Here is a 21,774-nt window from a genome sequence, read left to right as displayed (position 1 = left end):
GCCAGGGGAAGAACCAGGAATATAAGAATAGGGCAGTGGCATTGAGTGTCTGCCACAGCACTGTTTACCAGCAGCCTCCTGGGTCACTTTTGTAGGGATGAAAGGCTATTTAGTAAATAGTTATTATGGTGTTTGTTGAATTACTGTGTGTTTTCCTCCTGAGACTGTCAATTTCATGGGTGGAAGGTCTAGGCTCGTTTTTGCTCACTTCTCTTATAATTGATATAGTGCCCACCTCGTGACAAATGCAAAAATAAGTAGTGGGTGGGTGGGTGGGTGGGTGGGTGGATGGATGGATGGATGGATGGATGGATGAGTAGGTAGATGGATGAGTGGATGGATGGATGAAATAGCAGGAAACCTAAAAGAAAAGAAAATAGGCAATAAAGGGCAATGGAGGACACTATAGACTTACCTTCGTTCCAGAGTGGGAATCGTGAAGGCCTCAGCGACACGCAGGGTGACAAGGCCAAGCATAGGGGAGGTGGTAACTTGTGTCCTGGCATTTGGCAGTGGCTGGAGAGAAAACAAACCAGGGAGCACAGGCAGGAAGGATGGATCCTGTGCTGTAAAAAACAACCAGAGGTAAACAAGAACAGTTAGAAGGAAGAGAAAGGGCACGACCAAGAAGTGCATTGTGGGCAGACGGGACAGATGTTTGTCCACAAAGTGTGTGAGTCGATGGCTGGAAGAGTCAAAGCAGCTGAAGTTGCATGTTGATGATGGAAATGTGGTGGTTCCCTAGGGCTCTGCTGAATCAGGCATTGGGGTGTGTGTATGGGTAAGTTTCAAGAGTTAGGGGGCTTCGAGAAGGTGATAAGATTTAAGATCTTTCTGGGATTGGAAGCCTAGGACTGCCTTCTATAGGGAAGTGCCATCTTTCCAAATGGAAGGATTTCAAATTGGCAGAAGATCCCCTGGAAGAAGCAAATATATTGTTTGGAGCTTTGTTTTTTAAATGACCGTATTGTATTTTTATGTAAATAATTTACAACAGTGTGGTGTTTGCAAAGGGGTGAAAAGCGAATACTCATAAATGAAGTTGAGACACCATATTGTGTTTTTCCATCAACAGTGTATACTACTGCTTGCAGTGGGTCCAAAAACAAATGTGTATCCAAGAGGAGAGCTACCTGTTCATTCTGAGCTTCTTCATTTAACCACTCTTACCTGTCCTTTGAGACCCGATTTGAAGATGACCTTTTTCTTGAAGATTTTAGAATCACTATAGCATAGTGTCATCCTCACCAGCTCTGAGCATCTATAATATAATTGTGTAGCTTCCTGAGCACTTTTTACTTAACATAATTTAGTCTGATTTATGGACGTGTCATCCTAACCTGTTAATGAGCACAGGCAGCATATCTTATTCATGTGTATATTTTTGTTAGGGCTCTGCCCAGGGGAAGAGTGCATAGAAGCCCTTAAACAAATGATTGCCCCTGCAGTAATCCCCCCCCAAAAAGTCAGTTTTCATTATTAACAGTGTTGTTTTGCGTGTGTGCAAGGGTGAAAGGGAGTTGTTCTTAGTTGGCAACAGTCTGCCTATGACACTCCAACATGCTCCCAAAGCCTATGTGTCTGTTCCAGTCACAGCAATTTGTTTCAAAGACTCTGTGTTGAAAACCTCAGGCCTTAGAACCCAGAGAACTACAGTGTGTGGAGTGGTCCTTAACGTTGACCTAAACTTAGATCATGTGTGAACTTTTGCAACTGGCTCTGATCTTCATTAGGTTTTGGTGTCATGAGTGGGGTGCAGTTTCTGGTCAGTTACAGTGTTCACAATCCATGGATTTTCCTTTGCAGCACTCCTTTTTCTGCCGTTTGACAGAAGATAAGAAGTCAGAGAAATTCTTTAAGGTGTTTTATGACCGGATGAAGGTGGCCCAGCAAGAAATCAAAGCAACAGTGACAGTGAACACCAGTGACTTGGGAAATAAAAAGAAAGACGACGAGGTAGACAGAGATGCCCCATCACGGAAAAAAGGTAAATGTTCTTCAGTCTTCAGTCAGATGGACCTTGAACAACAGAGGAGTCCTTGTTTTCCTTCATTGTTTTCCTTACTTCTGTGTTCTAAAATGCATTATGATGGGAGCTTTCAGAAGAAAAGCCAGCCTGGTTATGACGTAATTCTTCCTCAGTGACCTGAGCTGAAGCCCTGCTGCTCAGAAGGATCTTCCTGTTTAATAAAGAACATTCCTCTTGGTCAAGCTTAGGGTTTTATTGGCAAGGGATCCATGAATATTCTTTTCCTGTGATTTATATTTAATGTTAGAGAAAGTTGAGGGAAATACGTATTTTAAAACTGGGTGTCAGTCCTTTGTCAGATAATGTTCTTTTGTTTTCTGAGGTATTGGAAAGCTTATAAAGCTTTTTATCCAGTATCTCACCAGAAGAGAAGTCGTACTGGGGAGTGGGTAGACCCACAGGTGTTGGAGTCAGGTGGTCTTGAGAAAGTTAAGCACCCTGAGCCTCATGTTTCAAGTTTAGAACTGGGTTTCTCAACCACAGCACAAGTGACATTTGGAGAATTCTTTGTTACAGGGCTGTCCGGCTGTCCTGTGCACTGTAAGATATTTAGCAGCATATACATTCTCTACCCAGTAGATGCCAGCAGCATACCCCTACTTCCAGAATGTCTCCAGACATTGCCAGTTGTCCCCTGGGTGGGGTTGGGGGCAAAATCACCCCTGGCTGAGAACAGCTGGTCTAGAATGGAGCTAAAGAGAAGAAAAAGAAGAATGGCTACCATTTGCTAAATGCTTACTAGGAATCAGGCACTGTTCAACGTTCTTTTTTAAAAACAAAATCTTGGCTCTGTCTCACTCTGCTGCCCAGGCTAGAGTGCAGTCGCACGATCATTGCTCACTGCAGCCTCAAACTCCTGGGCTCAAATGATCCTCCCACCTCAGCTTCCTGAGTAGCTGGGACTGCAAGTATGCACCACCACATCTGGCTAATGTTTAAAACAATTTTTTTTTTTTTTTTTGGTAGAGATGGAGTCTCACTATGTTGACCAAGTTGGTCTTGAACTTCTGGCCTCAAGTGATCCTCTTGAGTAGCTGGGATTATAGTCCAGCCACTGTGCTGACTGTTCAAAGTTCTTTACAATTCCACTCATTTCAAACTCATGTCACCTCTGCAAGATAGATAAAATTGAGTTATCCCCATTTTACAGGTGAGGGGACTGAGGCACAGAGAGGGTAATTAAGTCATTATGGACATGCAGCTAGAAGGCAGTGGAGCCAGCATTTGAACCGAGCTTGTCTGGCTGCGGAGTCAATGCTGCTAACTGTAATGCCATGGTTACTTCACAGGGTTATTCTGAGGATGAGATAAAATAACACAAAGTTCTTAATCATGGTGCTTTGACAGTTACAAGCTCAACATAATGCTAATCACAATTATTGTTGTCGTAATGACAATAATTGTGATTAGCATTATGTTGAGCTTCTTAAGAACTTTCTTGAGATATTATTCATGAATGCTCTCCCATTTTAAAGATGAGGAAGCTGAGGCCCAGACCCTTATATTTTTGAGGTTGACAGAACCTGTACTAAGGCTTTTCCTCTAAAACATATCACATGCATAGGTGAAATGGTAGCACCACAAGTAAGGTGGCAGGGCGTGGCTCAGTTTTAATCCTGTCTGAGGACTGAAAGCAGATTGTGACTTCTTGGAGTGTTTTGCCAACTTTGAAGATCTGTAGGAGATACAGGAGTGTAGGTTTCTGAGTGTCACCTTTGGAGTGGTGAACAGGGACCATGAGGACTCTGCAGCCTTTCATGCCTTATGCTTGCTTTCTAGCTAAAGAGCCCACAACACAGATAACAGAAGAGGTCCGGGATCAGCTCCTGGAGGCCTCTGCTGCCACCAGGAAAGCCTTCACCACTTTCAGGAGGGAGGCTGATCCCGACGACCACTACCAGCCTGGAGAGGGCACCCAGGCCACTGCCGACAAGACCAAGGACGACCTGGAGATGAGCGCGGTCATCACCATCATGCAGCCCATCCTCCGCTTCCTGCAACTCCTGTGCGAAAACCACAACCGAGACCTGCAGGTGAGGGCCTGGGGGCGGGGGCATGGAGGGAGCTCGGGCAAGGCTGCCAAGGCCTGCCTTCCTCTGGTGATTCAGCACCTCTCACTTGGGCCAGATTGCTTGAGCCAAGGATTCAGCAAGGTTCTTTTTTTATCTTTTTTCTTTTTATCTTTTCTTTTCTTTTTTTTTTTTTTTTTTTTTTTTTGAGATGGAGTCTCGCTCTGTCGCCCGGGCTGGAGTACAGCGGCATGATCTTGGCTTACTCCAACCTCTACCTCTTGGGTTCAAGCAATTCTCCTGCCTCAGCTTCCTGAGTAGCTGGAATTACAGGAGTGCACCACCATGCCTGGCTAATTTTTGTATTTTTAGTAGAGTCGGAGTTTCATCATGTTGGCCAGGCTGGTCTCGGACTCCCGATCTCAAGTGATCCCCCCACCTTGGCCTCTCAAAGTGCTGGGATTACAGGCCTGAGCCACCAAGCCTGGCCAGATCAGCAAAGTTCTCTGATGCAAAAGCCTGGGTCAGTGATGCGTCTCCTTGTCTGTCTTCCTGCTGTCTCCACAGAGCCAGAGACCACATTTTGTGCACCAACATAGGTGCCTGCCCCATATGTATTTGTTAAGTGTCTGTATGTGTCTGTTTATGTGTGTGTCTTGTAGCCTGTCACTGTTAGACATCTAGGTGCTCAGGTAAAAATGGGATGGATGGATGGTTAGATAATTAAATATATTAGATTTCTAAAATTGGATACATAGAAAGTTCTGATTAAATATTTGTTGACTGAATAAAGGAAATGGCTGCCTTTCAGTGTTTTACAGAAAGAGGTGCTCAGAAATCTTTGCTGAACTGATTATTCCAGAAATCGTTTGTTCATTTTGTTGTTGTTTTTGTATAACCATGGCCAAGGTTCGTTAGGCACTTATGATATCCTGGATCCTTAGTGTTGCTTATATGATTATATTTTATAGAGAAGGAAACTGAGGTGCAGAGGACACAGGGAGTGCAGAACTAGGACTTGAACCCAGGCATCTGAACATCTCCTTATGATGGAATGTTTCCTCCTAAGACACTTCAGTCAGCTATGGTAGTTCTGTGTAGTTGGGTTATGAGGGTATGGAAAGGAAATAATGCTAGTCCAGATCTGGCCAGGGGAAGGCGCAGCCTTTAAATATTTACCTGGCTGACCTTATCCCCCAGGTGACTTGATGCCTGTCACACCTTGATTGTGGCTACACAGTTGGTATTGCCACAGTGAATTGCTCTGACTTAAAACTTGCCACAGATTCTATGCCTGGATTAGCTAAGAAATTATATTGTTAATCAGTAAGGCGAACTGTGAAATGGAATTGAGAGAAACCTGCAACGTTAATACCTTCTATAGTTGTTTGAATTTTCAATCGGATTGAAGAGCCTCAACTTTGAAAAAGTATCTGAGATCTGAGGTCATCACCTGGCCAGATCTGACTCATGTTGGAAAGTGAAGGAATTTCACACACACCCCACTGTCGGCCAGGCTGGACCCACAGTACCATGTGGCTTGCATGCTAGTGGGGGCCCCTCCAGATGAGGTTGGTTCTTTCTTTTCTTTGGTGCCTGGCCCATTTCAGCCTGTGGTGCTCCCTGCTTGATCCCTGTTGCCATCTGAGTGTGGGATCTCAGCCATCAGTTTCCTTAGTTTTCTTGTCAGTTGCTCAGACTTTCCTCTTTTGGGCTTTAGAACACCTCAGCCCTAGATTTTCTTGCCAGGACTGTGCAGTCCAGTTGGGTGGAGCAAAGCACTTATGTGCCCCAAAGGCTCAGGGCCTGGTAACCATCTCACTGGCTGATAACTTCTATCTGTAGGCCACTATTTCCCCGACATTGTCCACCCTCCACCTTCCATAACCCTACCACTAGTCACAGGGTTCAGGCAAAGGGGGAGTGAGTGACCCACAGAGGACTAAGCCTGAGCAGCTCAGCTTGGCACCTCTGTGGATGGGAGTGGGGGCACCCTGATGCTGGGGCCTGTTTCTGGGTAGAGCATGGTGATCAGTGCCCCTGTACTATTCCCCTGTGCAGGTGTCATTGGTCTCTGCCAGCCTTGGGGTCCACAGGGGAAGTAGGTTGAGATGATGCCCAGGCATGTGTGTGTCATTTAATCAATATCAGTGAATCCCTGCTCTATGCACAGCATCCATGGTAACAGGACCTCACCCCTGCCTTCACAGAGCTGAGTCTAGGGTAGCAGTCACTCGAACTGAATGGAACCAGCCACTCCTTAGAGGAGAGGAACCAACCCAATGCAGGTCCTAGAAGGCCTCTTAGAGCAGCTGGCATCTGCTGAGTTCTGAGTTGATGAAACCCAAGACTGCCTGGAGTAGAATCCCTCCATGAGTGTCAGAGGGGTAGTGCTAATGTGCTTGTTCCCAAGCTTAGCTCTGGTGGCACGGGCTTGTTCCGCCTTCCCTCTTTCCCTAACCTTCCCTCCCTCGCCCATACACCCACTTCCTTCCACTGTGGAAGCAGAGTAAGGCTTTAATTGCACAGGTTCATCATTTCTTGTTTGGAAGTCTTCAGAGTTTTAGTTTTAGCTTAGCTTTTTGCAGAATTCTCCTTTGAATCCAATGTCCTGGGAACCCCATGGACAGAAGCACCTTTTAATGAAGTCCTTCCAAAACTCGTTTCTCAGTGCCTTGCTCTATGGGAAACAGTGCTGTGAGGTGTTGGGGTGTATAGTATATTTTAACATATTTTAACTTAAAAAAAAGACCTAGCAACATAATGTTTGAAGGTATCATAAAGATTATCCAGTTCAGTGCTTTTAAACTTTTTGGTGGGCGGGGGCGCACAGGATCCTTTGTTTGAACATCTTATGCAGAAATACACTAAATACTGCAAAGGAGAGCAAAACTGCTCTGTTCAGAGTGGAAACTAGAGTGCTCCCTCACCTACGAGACCCCTGGGATGGTAGGGAGGAATTGCACGGCTCTGCAGGGCCCAGTTAGAAGCCTGTGATCTGGACCAGTGGTTCACAAGGATGGAGGTTGGAATCATCCTTAAAAACTCTTGCAAAATCAGACTCTCTCAGGTAGTGACTTGCTGCAATACAATTATTGTGTGTAGAAATCCACTTCTCCAAAAAATAGTTTTCAGCAGGACTCAGCCACTCTGAGTGCCATTCTGTGGCAATATCCCAGAACAGGGGGTGGGTCACTGTGTCCGGGATTCCCCTTGGATCGGACGGAAGGAGAAGGCATTCTCATAAGGAGAGAGTGTTTGGCTTCCTGGTGTAAAGCAGCTCAGAGTCAGCGCAGAGGGAGAAGGAATCTGGCCTTTTGCAGCAGCAACCTCTGGGCTCCTGCCCGGAGTCACTTGTCATATTTATAACCTTAACTTTCCTGTTGGTAAATGTTCAGAAGAGATAAAGTCACCAAGTCTCACTTTGCCAAACAGGCAGTTGCTGCCTTAAGCAAGCCTTGTTTACAGTGGTCAGAAATGTGATGGGAAAAACCGCTCTTCAGCCAGTTGGCATGTGTTTGGGGGCCCTCCCCTGAGAAGCTGGCTTTGCTCTTCCCCCTGGGGCAATGAAGGTCCTGCTCTCTTTCTGCCAAAGTCTGTCTAAGCACAGACTTAAAGTCTTCCATTTCCTTAACCCACCCATCTCAACTTGGTCCCAGGCCCTCCAAGGAAGACTGCAAAAAGGGCAGAATTTCTCTAGCCTGGACAAGCCAGGGTGGTACATGCTGAAGGGGAGTTCTCTTCTCTGAGAAGGAGTTCCCTGTGCCTCGTAGCGAGCGGCGTGCCTCTGTTTATGGAGAGGGCCAGAGGAAATGGATCTGAGTCTGGGACAGATTCCGTCCAGACACTCTGAAAGCCATGAAAGATGGGAGAGGCTTTCAGGAATGGGCAGCCATTGTCTTCATGGGGAGTTTGAAACACGTGGGCCCAGCTAGCCTCAAGGACTTCCTGGTCCTCTTCCCTCCATTCATTTCATTTAGTTCAGATTATTTCAACCAGTGTTTGCAAAGCACCTGGTAGGTGCCAGTCCCTGTGCCAGCTGCTGGGCACCCAGCGCTGTCAACGTGGTCCTTGGTGAGTTGATCGGCCCCTCTGTATGCACATCACAGGGTGCGGAGGGCCGGAAGAGGCGACGCGCAGTGCTCCCATCTCACTGGAGCAGGGCTCAGGGGTCGGAGGAGCTTCCTAGAAGTGACTTTAGACCACATCCTGAAGGAAGAGGAGTCATTCAGGGTGGAGGCCCTGAGGGCAACAGGCAGAGGGCATTGCCTGGTAGGAGCCCAGAGGCCAGGCAGAGAATGAGGAGTGCTTGAAGTGTGTTGTAAATACTGGTTGAAATAATCAGAATTAAATGAAATGAATTCACTGGGAGTGGTAACAGAAGTTTGAGAGACAGATGTTATAAGGTATAAGACTTGCCGCTCAGATGTTATAAGAGTGGCCTCTCTTTCATCCACAGAGACTTGGTTGTTGGTTTAGACTGCATCCTTAAGTCCTTTTTCTATATATTCTAATGGGAACATTTGTTATGTATTAATCTATATGCCTTTTTAAATTCATTGGGAGCAGTAACAGAAATTTGAGAGGCAGATGGGCTAGGAGAGCCTTGCTGTGAATTTCAGCCATGGACAGCCAGGCCCTCTCCAGAGTTGTCCCAAACACTCCTCCTGCGCCCCTGCACAGAGCGGGGCTGAGCCAAGCCCTCACACAGGTAGTGTCTTCCCTGAGGAGCTGGAGCAAGGCAGAAATGGCTATGAAATCCTCCTCTGGTTTCCCTTAGAGAAACAGTTGAGCCCACACAGTCCCAAATCATCTATTCTCCCTCCACCTCCCACCTGGACCCGAACTTGTTATGAAGCAAAAGGGATTTGGGTTAAGTTGTAGTGGGGAAAAAGGAGGCGGTTAGTTTGGTGATGAGTCAAGCATTGAACTTGGTTACCAGCTCTTAACCTGTGCATTTACAAATGTTTTAATTACACAAGGAATATGTGGATATATCCTTTTTATAAAGACGAAATGAATGTAAGTATTTAGTTACAAGAGTTGCCTCTCTTTCATCCATAGAGAATTGGTTATTGGTTTAGACTGTATCCTTTAGTCCTTTTCTATGTGTTGAAATGGGAACATTTGTTAGATATTAATCTATATGCCTTTTTGAAAAAACTCTACAGTGTATCCTAGAGATCTTTCCATATTGGCACATATGGATCTACTCAGTGTTCCTAATTTATAATATTAAATGATATAGATATACTGTAATTTATTTACTCCTCAATTGGTGCGCAATTAGGTTGTTTCCAGTTCTTCACTGTCACAAACAGTACTATAGTGAACATCCAATACAGACTTTGTGAGTAGAAGTGAATACTTCATAGAAGTGGAAATTACTGGGTCAAAGATCATGTCCATTTTATCTTTTCGTATTGCCCAGTTTTTACAGTAACCATGTCGCTTTGGTAACTGAGAAAGAGAACATACATAATTAATTTTTGCTTCTTTTTAAGAACAGATTACTGGAGCCTCTGAAAAAAATCTCCTCATTAAAATACTCTATTTCTCAAGTTGGGCGAATGTGGCTTTTTAAATTTTGTTGAGGAAGTGTCTTGCTCCTATCTGTGCCTCTTGTTTACCTTTGGAACTCACCTGGAGAATACCTGCTCAGGCACATGCGCATAAGCACACACACATTTACTCACACTCACTCCTTCCCTTAATCACAGAAATGGTCAAACAAGTAATCTAGGCTCCCTCCACAGGGCACTCGGAGTAAGCCAGCTAATCACACCCCCATTTTATGGTGAACCGTCCCCAGCGCTGGGCTCTGGGCATTCAGCACTCAGACCACACCATCATCTTTAAACAAAACCACTGCCCTTGGAAATGTCAGATGCCTCTGAACTTAACACCTGATGGAAGCTGGGGTGGGCAGGAGTGAGGCAGGGGTAAGAAGTGAATGGAGAGATGAGGACTCAAAAAGATGACGGGAGTCAACTGCACTGCATTCCATATACTGACACCTTGGAGAGCAGGTTGCATTGTTGAGAGCCATTGCCATACACCAAGTCCATGGGCTTATCATCGTGGTGGCGGGGGGTACACTGACTCTTCCATGCTCTCACACGTGGCATCTCTCTGTATAATTACCAACCTATGAGAGGCTATCAAAATGGCAGGATGAATAACGTTTCCCTCTTTTCTCTGCCTTTGCTCCCCTAACCTGGGGACTACTCAATTGCAGAACTTCCTCCGTTGCCAAAATAACAAGACCAACTACAATTTGGTATGTGAGACGCTGCAGTTTCTAGACTGTATTTGTGGAAGCACAACCGGAGGCCTTGGTCTTCTGGGCTTGTATATAAATGAAAAGAACGTAGCACTTATCAACCAAACCCTGGAAAGTCTGACCGAATACTGTCAAGGACCTTGCCATGAGAACCAGGTAATTAAATTTCTGTTTTGGGATGGGGAAAAAAAGTGTCCTATTTTAGAAATGTTGACAGAAACTAGTTCAGACATCACGAAGCCTGTGCCCGTTGGCCTAGGGAGTCAGTAGGACAGGAGGCTGTCTTCCAGCAGTTGAGAAATAGCCATGGTGTTTCATGATACTTCAGAACCTTCCTAATGAAAGGCATTGGAGGGGCAGTCTGTGGTCTCTTTCTTTGCCTAGGTTTGGCTTCCTTTGATTTGGTTTGAACGTCCAACTATTCAACTTGACTTCTAGGAGTAGGCAATAAAGCAAGAGTTAAATGAGAACCAAAAGACAGTGATCTATTTTAAATACTAGGGGATTTCAAAGAGTGACTACTCGAAGGACGTTTAAGCCTAGCTAGAAAGAAGAAAATTACTACACGTGAGACAGCTTGAAAGTAATACAAGGACATTTATAGTTGAGATTTAAACATCATGGACATTCAGGGAAAACAAAGACGAGATAGTCTTGACTTTGGTCTCTCAAAGAGGTATATTTTGGGAGTACAACCCAGTAACTTCTTGTCTTGAGTAGAGTCGTTGCTTATACATGGCATCTTAAGGATTTTGTGAGTTTTTGCATTGTGCCAGGTTGAGTATGTTTTTTTTTTTTTTTTTTTTTGGAGACGGAGTCACTCTGTTGCTCAGGCTGGAGTGCAGTGGCATGATCTCAGCTTACTGCCTCCCGGGTTCAAGGGATTATTCTGCCTCAGCCTCCCTAGTAGCGGGGACTACAGGTACATGCCACCAAGCCTGGCTAATCTTTGTATTTTTTCAGTAGAGATGGGGTTTCACCATATTGGCCAGGCTGGTCTCGAACTTCTGACCTTGTGATCCACCCACCTCGGCTTCCCAAAGTGCTGGGATTACAGGCTTGAGTCACCGTGCCCGGCCAAGTATGATTTTTAATCCCAAATTATAGCTTCATCCTGACTGGAGAGGGATGACTGAGCTTTCAAATGGTCAGTGCTAAACCCAGCAGCCAGGTAAGGTTACTTGTGTGACTTGGGGAGCCAGGCCCTTCATTCAGAGGAGAACGGTTTATAAGAGACAACTCATTGTCTATTAAAAACCTGGTCTCAGTTGTCTGTGAATGTGAGAATAGCATTTTGTGAGATGCACTTTCCTCTCCCGGTTCCCTCATGAAGCAGATGGTGTAGTCCTAGTTAAAATGAAAAGGAACAAAAAAATACAACAGGCATGGGGAAAGGCTTTATTTGACATCTAAGTGAATTTCCTTATTACCTCAAGTTTGCTTCTCTGCCAAATAGAGGCCTGTTGAAAGGAACAGATCAGAGTGGATTGTGCTGCAAACGGAGATGTTACCTGGGGGCAGATGATTAATTTTGATATTGTGTGCCTTAAACAGGAAACTTGCTTCCCAAGCTTAAGCCTTAAGCTAAAGTACAAAATACGAAAAGAGTGATTTAGAGAGAATGGAACACACCTTGAAAGGGGAAAAAGGGTTCAGAACCCAGAATCAGTCATATACCATATTTTCCTTTAAGAACAAAAGCCAACTGTGCTGCATGATTTGGATTAGACACGACCAATTTATCAGTTACAGTGCATGGGGACTTTCCTACTGTTTACTGTTAATTCTGAAACTAGAGATTTTCATCTGTCTTTTATTCTTACCACTTTCTCACGGAAAATTTGCAGCTCTCCCCTAGAGACATTACTGGGAGTGGTAAGCATTGTGTTGAAATAGCAGTTCAGCCTGTTGGCCTTTGACGTCTGATTTATGACCAGCATTTGTGTAAATGTCTGTGTGTGTCTTTGCCCAGAACTGCATAGCCACTCATGAATCCAATGGCATTGACATCATCACAGCCCTGATCCTCAATGATATCAATCCTTTGGGAAAGAAGAGGATGGACCTTGTGTTAGAACTGAAGGCAAGTAGGAACTAAAAGCAAAAGACAGTCATTTGTAAACAGTCGCTTTTGTGTTTTGCCTTGGCACATGTACATGGTCAGTTAGTCATGAGACTAGATATTAAAGATAGTTCTTTAAACTGAATGAATGACCCAAGTTGCTAGTGCTGACTATGATGCAGAACTTCACCCTTTCTCTTCCACATAAGGGTCTCATGAGGGGATAGGAGCTTCTGAAATGTTAGGTCACATGGAATGAAGATTCCTTGCTCAAAGCTGAGAAATCAATTCCAACAGCATCAAGTACTAAACGCCTTGGTTCTGAAAGTCACAAACAGAGAAACAATGGAAACGCCATTCCTTCTATGGTTTCTGATTTTTCCCCATTTGAGGGAAAAGGGCCAGTTGAAGAATAGTACAACTAAGCCTATCTAGGACCAAACACACACACACACACACACACACACACACACACACCCCATGTATTTTTATTTAATCAAGGAAATACCTTTTTCTTCTCTGTCACTGATTTAGCAGAAGGGTGGTCATTAATGTTGGTTTAAAATAAGGAAAATTACACAAACCAAAAATGTGCCTGCAGGCCTCTGCTGAGCTTCTCTGAATTGTGTACAAATGCGGGACTGCAGGTGACTGATGTGGAAGCCCCACTGACGTTTGGACTCCCTCTTATTCAAACAGCTTAACGGAGTGAAAATCGTGACTTCTGGGTGCTAAACCTGCAGCATTTCCAAGCTGGCCTTTTGGATATTTGAGAAATTGATATACCATTCCTGATGTTGACTTCTAAAGTATACCCAGAAAAAATCCTCGCTTCTGTGTAGGGATTCCAAAGATTCTCAGAGAATCCCATGATTCAGTTTTAACAATTGAACTTGCAGGCATCAGGTTTCTAAAGTATATTTCAAAACATGTTAGCCTTTCTGGACACATTTCCTTTTTAACTGTTCCCATGTCAGGGCATGTTGAGATTTGTCCTCTGTGTGCCATCCGCAGCAGCGAGCACTTCATCATTATCATGAAAGAGCCTAGAACTACAGGGTTTTGGCTGAAAGGCTGAGCTGTATTCATTGCATGAAGGATGTCATAGGAAAGGTCATTAGGAAAGACGGGAACACAGAAACCTGTGGGAATGGCATTTATTTTTTCTTTACTATTTAGAACTGAGAGTCCACACTAACAGTCGATTTGGGGGTGTGGTTTAAATGGACTTTTTTCTGTTATTTTTAAATCCTTTTGACAAATTGTGTTTTAGAATTAATTTTAACACATTCAAGCTCATACCTGGCTACCATTCCTCAGAAAGTCCAAAATAAACAAAGTCCATATGTTCCTGGTCAGCATTTTAGTGACTTTTTCAACTAATTCAGTGATCTGTGGATGATTATAGAAATTGGTGCCCTGTGATAGCATGATATCCTGACTCAACTGCTGTGACCTAAGCTAGGGGAAGAAATAAGACCGCTCACACTGTCCAAAACCAAAACAAACAAAACAAAAAGACAACTTTCAAGCCCTGTACATAAAGAAGCATACAAATTATCATAGACCCAGGGCCTAAAACAAAGTCAAGCCAGGAAGTACAGAATGTGGGGTGCGAACATGGGTGTTTTTCAATGTAATGGGAAATTGTGGCTTGGCCTGCATATATTGTTCCTTTGGGTCACATTTGTTAACTAGTGTCAGATGTACTCATTATATTAGGGGTTATGAGAGCTAATAGAAATATTTTAGGACAGGGACGAATTACCTTTATTACCTGTCTTCTCTGGCCTGCAAGGCCCTGCCCTGAAGGCAGCATGGATCTATGTAGCAGCAGCTTCTTCCTGACCGCTGTCACCATGAGGGTGACAGTGTATCGATAAGCACCCATGTGTAAATTCCCAATTTCTTCTGGGACTTGTACCAGCTGACATTAGGGCATAACACACGTGCCCTAACAAATATGTGCCTCTTTGTCCCAAGTCAGATTCTACACATGTATCTGGGGTCTGAAGGGGGACATTCTCTGCCTGGCGCAGATAGCTTTTGATGTACTTGACCCCGAGCTTCCTCATGGGGTGAAATGTTCGTCTGTTTAGCCAGGATGCCTCACATGTGTCAGTTGGCACCTGCATTCAGGCCGGGCCCCCAAGCAGCCCCTCTACATTTCCTCTCCCTTTGTTTCTCCAATTAGAACAATGCCTCGAAGTTACTCCTGGCCATCATGGAAAGCAGGCACGACAGTGAAAACGCAGAGAGGATACTTTATAACATGAGGCCCAAGGAACTGGTGAGTTGGGTGATGGATCTGATGGTAGCACCAAGGAGCATTGCAGTGATATGTGGGACAGAGCAGAGGATCTGCTTCCTGGAGCTTTCTTGAAGGTTCCCAAAGTCAGAAGTATAAAGGGAACATTTAATTCAGGCCTCTGACTGAGAGAGAAGTGAAATATTTTGGTTGGTGCAAAAGTAATCGTGGTTTTTGCCATTACTTTCAATGGCAAAAGAAATCATGGTTTTGCCATTGAAAGTAATGGCAAAAACCGCGATTACTTTTGTACCAACCTATATGACATTGAATACGTGCTATTTTACCTTCTCCCTTTGGCGCAAACCACGTGGAGAAGCCTCCCTCCCTGTTTTTCCCTCATGGGGGACAGTGTAGTTACGGAACCCAGCAGACCTGAGTTCAAGTCCATAGCTCTGCCTGTTTTGCTGTGTTACCTTAGGCGCCTGCTTGGACCTCTCTCAGCTGTACTTTCCTGATCCATAAAAGGACGGTAATAATAAGAATACCTAGTCCAGAGGGTTGCTTTGAAGACTAGATGAGAAGATTCATGTCAAGCCCTAGCACAGTGCCTAGCACCTGATACACCCTTAGTGAACGGAAGCTCCTTTTCCTCTCTTTCCTCGTTTGCTGCTGGTATTTGAGCCATATCTTTGTCCAGTGCTGAAGAATTCATGTCTCTTCTTGGTGCCAAGAGTCTGAGCTACAGAAGTGTTTTTTGGTTGCTGACGTTTGGGTTTTTTGTTTGTTTCTTTTAAAGAAAACATGATCTGGTTTATTTTTGAGGGGTGATAGTCACAATTGGCTGTGACTTACAGGTTGAGAGAGTGTTGCAGGCTGTGAGATGAGCAGCTTTCAGAGACAGTGACATGAGTTGAGGGCAGAGCTCTCTATTTGGACTTTTTTCCACGCAAATAAACGGTAACTGACAGACTTAAATGAGGGCACCAAAACATTTCTGCCTCCTGGTGACCTGAATGTGCACTTGGGGGCCAGGCAAAAGTCCCTTTATATACACTTTTAAATAAAGTTAAGAGCAGCCCAGTTCTTTGATCTCTGAGGTCAGGGAGTAAGTTCTCAGCCCGAGATGGAAGGCCTCTCTGAGTTTACATAACAAGCTTACGTAACTTGGGGTCACTGGGGAGGCAAGGCTTGTCATTCTTGAGCAGGGATGGAATGACTACGCAGGGACCCCATTCGGCTTCCCAGGAATCAAGAACATGCCCCAGCTCTCTGACCTATCTCAGGTGGGAAAAATGTCAACACCCAGTGCGGTGGCTGGCACCGGCTCTTGGGCAGCCCCCTGGTGGTTGGAGAACATCATTCTGGCTCATAGGAAGAGTCAGGCTTCCTGGAACAAACACTGTTCTAGGAATCCAAATAGAACGTTTGTGTACATGCATGTGTGCATACATACGTGTGTATGCTCCTGGCCTCAAATCGCGTGCAACATGTTGTCTGCTCGATTTGGTATTGGAGAGAATTGGCAGGGAAACGAGCTCAGAGAGTGAGGCTCTCTTGTCTCCATCGTTACTTCCAGGGCCTGACTTGGTGTCAGTACTGAAATATGTGGCCTTTGGTATTAGATAATGACAAATAATTCATGGGCATGGCCTTGTGGCAATGGGGGAGGCAGAAATGCCCACTGAATCATCAAAGAAAATTATAATTTTTAGTGCAAATTAGAGGTTGAAGGTTCTTTCTTCTTCTTCTTTAAATGATTCAATCATGAATGATGTGTTCATTTGATAAATGTCGGCCACACCCTACATTGTCCTGGGCATTGCGGAGGGTCTTAGGGGAAGGATTCAGATATGAGCAGACCCAGTCCTTGCTCTCAAGAAACTGGAGACAGAAACTTGAGGGAACAGACAGGCACAGAAATGCTCTGAGAAATGTGCTCAAACCATGAGATGAGCCAAGTGTGTGGTCGTCTGGGAGCCAAGTCATGCAGCTGTGAAGGGTAATAGAGCCAAGTTCACATCCCAGCTCACTACCTGTGACTTTAGGAATGTTATTTTATCTCCTTAACTCTTTCCTCATCCACTAAAAAAATAAATAAGGAGACAGGTGCAGTGGCTCACACCTGTAATTGCAGCACTTTGGGAGGCTGAGGTGGGAGGAACACTGGAGTCCAGGAGTTCAAGACCAGCCTGAGCAACATAGTGAGACCTTGTGTTTACAAAAAAATAAAGCATTAGCCAGGCATGGTAATGGACACCTGTACTTCCAGCTACTTGAGAGGATGAGGCAGGAGGATCACTTGAGCCTGGGAGGTCAAGGCTATAGTGAGCCATGATTGCACCACTGCACTCCTGACAGTGGTGACAGAGCAAGACCCTGTCTCAAAGAAAAAAGGGGAATCTCTGATACCTTATAAATGTTTGTGATCATTACATTTTTTTGAAAGAATGTTAAACACTGAGACACAGTCCTTGGCACATAGTAGGTACTCAGTAGGTAATACTAGTTCATGCTGTTATTTTCATTTGGAGTAGGCTGTGCGGGACCTGGAAAATTTGGAAAATGAAAAACTAGTTTCACCAGCTATTCTTCAATGCGAATAGACTTCTTATTAGGTTTTCCTGAAATGGCAAAGGGCTGGGAGTAGGGAGAGTTGGTGGGAGGAAATGTTGAGATAGGAAAAGTATGGCTTGTAGCCTGCATTCATATCATATTTATTGTTTCAAGGCACTTGAAAGCCATTGCTCCCTTGTAAAGAAGAAGGGCAGTAACCACCCACAGCATGTCTCTTGGTCTAAGTAGAGTGAATGAGTTTCATTTCTCACGACAGGAGAGGTGGATTGGCGTTGACTGCCTGTGCCAGTGTCATGAAGGATTCTGAGGCTGTATCCAAGCCTGATAGGAGAGAGTGCAGAGCAGCCTTTTCCCTGGGAGGGGAGACAGCCAGCGTGCGTGCTGTCCATCCAGTCCTGTGTGGGTCTTCCTTGAAACAGGAGTTTTGTTCTCTTGGCTCCTGTTGCAGGTGGAAGTGATCAAGAAAGCCTACATGCAAGGTGAAGTGGAATTTGAGGATGGAGAAAACGGTGAGGATGGAGCGGCGTCCCCCAGGAACGTGGGGCACAACATCTACATATTAGCTCATCAGGTATCACCTCTCCTGTGCCTCCTCCAGGTGCTGCTTCCCTATAGGTCCAAAATTCCAAACTGGAGGGTGCCCCTGGTCTTGCTTTTCCTTTATGACTTTAACCTAGGACTGTCTGTACTCCTGAGACTGCGGCTCACAGGTGCTTGTGGCAGCCTGACCCAGTGTGCAGAGTTCCAGGACGTTTCCATTTTTCCACAGTGATAGGGTCATGTAGTTGGAAATTCCCGTGTTTCTTAAAAGCATTCACCCCCAAGCAGTGACACTTGGATGGTTTATGACTCTGTCTGGAGACAGTTGAAAGGAGTCTTAGGCTTTTATAAATATTGATGAGCCTGTCTTAACAATCTAAAGAAATAAACTTCAGCTTCCTTGCATATTGCATTTGGAAATCTGTGGGAACTTGTCCTTATGACTTCCTTTTATTTCCTTTTTTGGGGATACAGCAATACTTTATGCCCTGGCACCAGAATGCCATATTTCATAATTCCAAGTGGCTAGGTTTTTGAAGAGCCTTTCTCTTTTTGGATGCTGATGTGCCTTGAGCTTTTGGTGGGTAGGAGCAGGCTGTAACCCTGCTGGGGCCTTGTGTTTCCTGTCCCGTCCACCTCTTTTAAACTCAGGTATGGGAACCAGATACACAACAGTGATGATATTGGGTCCGAGGTTGGTGGGTCCCTGTTACCACCCACTGGTTAAAGAATTTCAAACAGTCTCCTGCCCCCTTTCCCTTCCATGACCACATCTGCCACCGAGAAGGTGTGTGAACATTCCGAATGGAGGCTCCCTAGGCTACACAGAAAGCCCCATCTCCTTCCTGCCTGGCTAATGACATCGGGGGAAAGTGGAACCATGTGTGGTCACAAGCTTTCCATGCTTTTCTACCAAGCTCCCAAAATAGCGCCTGTGCACAGCACGCCAGATGGAGCAAGCCTCGTGGCACCTTTGCCCTTCGGCTTGCTGCTGGTTATTATGCATTTTTTAATACCCAACATTAGAAAGGAGTTTCTGTGTTCCTGTTGTGAAGAGACACCAACCTCCTGTATCTCTGTCCCTGTATTCTAGTTGGCTCGGCATAACAAAGAACTTCAGAGCATGCTGAAACCTGGTGGCCAAGTGGATGGAGATGAAGCTCTCGAGTTTTATGCCAAGCACACGGCGCAGATAGAGGTAAAAGCTGAGTAAACTCTGGGCACGGGGTTGTGTTGAGGCATTAGTGTGCAATGCCCTGCTCTGGGGCTGGCGTGCATTCATTCATCTGAGCAATAGAAATATGAGTGTGTACTGTGTGAGATACAAGGGTAGGTCCTGGGCTGGGTGCTGGACATCCCATGGCCAAGACAGTCATTATTGCTGCTTGTGGTCCGGTGGGGAAGAGGACACTGAGCAACTCTCATTCATCACGAATTAACGAGGACAGGTGGGAGGCATCATAAGAAAGTTCAGCAGAGAGACCTGCTGTAGATCATGGTGCTCACAGAGGCCTATCTGAAGAAATGCCATCTAAACCCAGACCCTAAAGAGCAGAGGGATGAAACAGGTAGAGACTAGCAAGAGGAACTTTTCAGACGTAGGGAATAACAGCAAGCGAAAGCCCAGAGGTGGGAAGATTCTAGGTGATCCGGAGGGGCTAAGCAAGGCTTCAAGGCTCAGGGCATAGAGTTCAGTGCAGACGGAGATCCGAAGGGAAAGGCAGGCAGCCCTGGTCTCACAGGGTCCTATCAACCAACCTTATGAGAAGTCTGGGTTGCATCCCCAGAGCAATGGGGAACCATTTGAGAATTTTCCCCAGGAGGGCGCTACAATCAGATCTGTGTTTAAAGAAAAAAAAAAGTGTCATGTGGCTGGGCACAGTGGCTCACGCCTATAATCCCAGCACTTTGGGAGGCCGAGGCAGGTAGATGACTTGAGGTCAGGAGTTTGAGACCAGCCTGGCCAACATGGTGAAACCGCTTCTCTACTAAAAATACAAAAAAAAAAGAAAAAAAAAATTAGCCAGGCATGGTGGCACATGCCTGTAATTCCAGCTACTTGGGAGGCTGAGGCACAAGAATGGCTTGAGCCTAGGAGGCAGAGGTTGCAGTGGGCCGAGATCATGCCACTGCACTTCAGCCAGGGCGACAGAGCAAGCTATCTCAAAAAAAAAAAAAGGTGTCATAATGCATTGTGAGTGTGGAGATGGCCATCATGTGAAAGGGGAGACTCCACCTAATCTAGAGAATGCTAAAATTACAGAAGCAGGTGCTGGGCAGCCGTACGTTAAAAAGAAGACAAACTGAAGCCACACATGTTGCTGTTATATTGAAAATGTGACTTAAATTCTTTCAATAAAGCTTTATAATTTTCTCTGGGGGAAAGAAAGAAAGAAACAAAAAAAACAAAGCCTCTGCAAAGTCATTGGTATATCTCCATTTTGCAAATGGGGAGCTGTGAAATAAGGCTCATAGAGGCTGTGTCACTTTTCCAGCCACCAGTGGCAGAGCTGGAATTTTCATCCTAATCTGTCTAGTCCCTGAGCCTGTGGGTCCATTTGTACATGTACTGTCTTTTAGAGTCCAAGAGAACACAGACTTCTCTCTACAGGCTTTGAGCAGTAAGGAATGATGTGCTTTGTTTTGCTAATGAGGAAATGCACAAGTTCAATATCAGTGTTGGCACAAAGATTTTAAAGACTGGACAGACTCCTTTGGGCAATATGAAATGTTCATGATGGAGACTTTTCAAGAATGTGTTCTGACCTGATGTCTCAGGTCTCTGGGCTATCCTAATAAAACACATCATTTCACTGATTAGCCAACCATGCCAGTGTATGTGAGCAAATATCTTTGATTTTTCATTAATGCCTAGGAGCTTGACTGAAAGGCCAGCTCTGTCCTCTAGAGCCCTTAAAAGGCAAGCTTTAGATGTCTGTGATACAGAATTTCAGAGGAGAAAAGGACCTTGGAGATTATCTCATTGAGCTCCTTGACTCACTGGGGAGAAGCCTGAAACTCGATCAGGTTTAAGAGGTGTGAACAAGGTCACCTAGCTTTTGAGGGATCGTAGAAGGACTGGAATATGTTCTTCTGACTCCAGATTCTAAATCTACTGAAAACGAGTTATGAGTAGATCTTAAATGATAAAGAGAAGTGACCAGCCATGCCCTAGCTCTCAAATCCTGCCCTTGGACAGCCACCCACCTCTTCAGGTTTCCTTAGGGAGTGATCGACGCAAAGGCAGGAACACTTTGTTACTACCGGGGGCTTTCCATGCAGACCCAGTGTCTTCACTCTGGTGTACTAGGCTGGGTGGCCCTGGAGCCTAGAACTCAGTTCTTGTCAGGAGGCCTCCTTGTCTACTCCTCCTTTCCCTCCTGGACCCAGATGTACACCTCAGATCATCTTCCTTCAGTGAAAAGAAGCACTTGTCCATAGTCCACTTGACTATATGAAGCAGGCAGGCTCTTGATAGCAGGAGATGACAGAGGTGATCCCTGATCCTTGCAATCACCAAAATCGTCGGGGGAGCTGCTTGTGTGCAGGTTCTGGTCACTGACCCCACACCACAATTCCAATTAAATGGGGTTGGGTTATGGACAAGAATCAGTAGGGTAACCAGCCTGATCTCCACATAGATTTGGGAACCACTGGTCTAAAGAACACACCCCCCAGAACTTATGGAGGCAGAACTGTGGGAACCTGTCTCACCTCTAAGAGAGTTTCCCACTACAACTTGACCTGAGTCACCTCACTTGCTGTATCAGGGAACAAAGGTTTTGGGAGAGCTCGAACCAGCTCTTCTTGTAGAGCACGTTGCATCCTGGGCCTCACCTGACTTCTCCAACCTCTGAGGAGGAAGAAGAGAGGCTTGTGCCTCTACTGTACTGTAACCCATAGCCCTTTTGAAATCACTGCCTCCCAGAACTATGACACAATCAAGTGTGCTAGAATTTGAACAATCCAACCAGAGTTCCTCCTCTCTGGGGGCTGAGCCAGTCTAGGAAGGGCATGGAGGAAACT

At 45.3% G+C, this 21,774-nt stretch overlaps 1 protein-coding gene across 1 annotated transcript in view; it reads left to right on the top strand.

Moving 5' to 3' along the window:
• Positions 1-21,774, top strand: part of ITPR1 (inositol 1,4,5-trisphosphate receptor type 1) — a 354,161-nt gene that overhangs the window by 271,702 nt on the left and 60,685 nt on the right. Inside the window, exons 44-50 of the mRNA XM_025375486.1 lie at positions 1,807-1,987; positions 3,809-4,062; positions 10,277-10,477; positions 12,294-12,404; positions 14,578-14,673; positions 17,657-17,779; positions 18,842-18,946. Coding sequence (XP_025231271.1) covers positions 1,807-1,987; positions 3,809-4,062; positions 10,277-10,477; positions 12,294-12,404; positions 14,578-14,673; positions 17,657-17,779; positions 18,842-18,946 — 1,071 coding nt within the window. The remainder of the gene's footprint in view (positions 1-1,806; positions 1,988-3,808; positions 4,063-10,276; positions 10,478-12,293; positions 12,405-14,577; positions 14,674-17,656; positions 17,780-18,841; positions 18,947-21,774) is intronic.

Source organism: Theropithecus gelada, chromosome 2 (genome assembly GCF_003255815.1).
Source record: "Theropithecus gelada isolate Dixy chromosome 2, Tgel_1.0, whole genome shotgun sequence".
Lineage (NCBI taxonomy): Eukaryota > Metazoa > Chordata > Mammalia > Primates > Cercopithecidae > Theropithecus > Theropithecus gelada.
The sequence above is the reverse complement of the archived record's forward strand: the minus strand, read 5'-3'. Positions and strand labels throughout refer to the sequence as shown.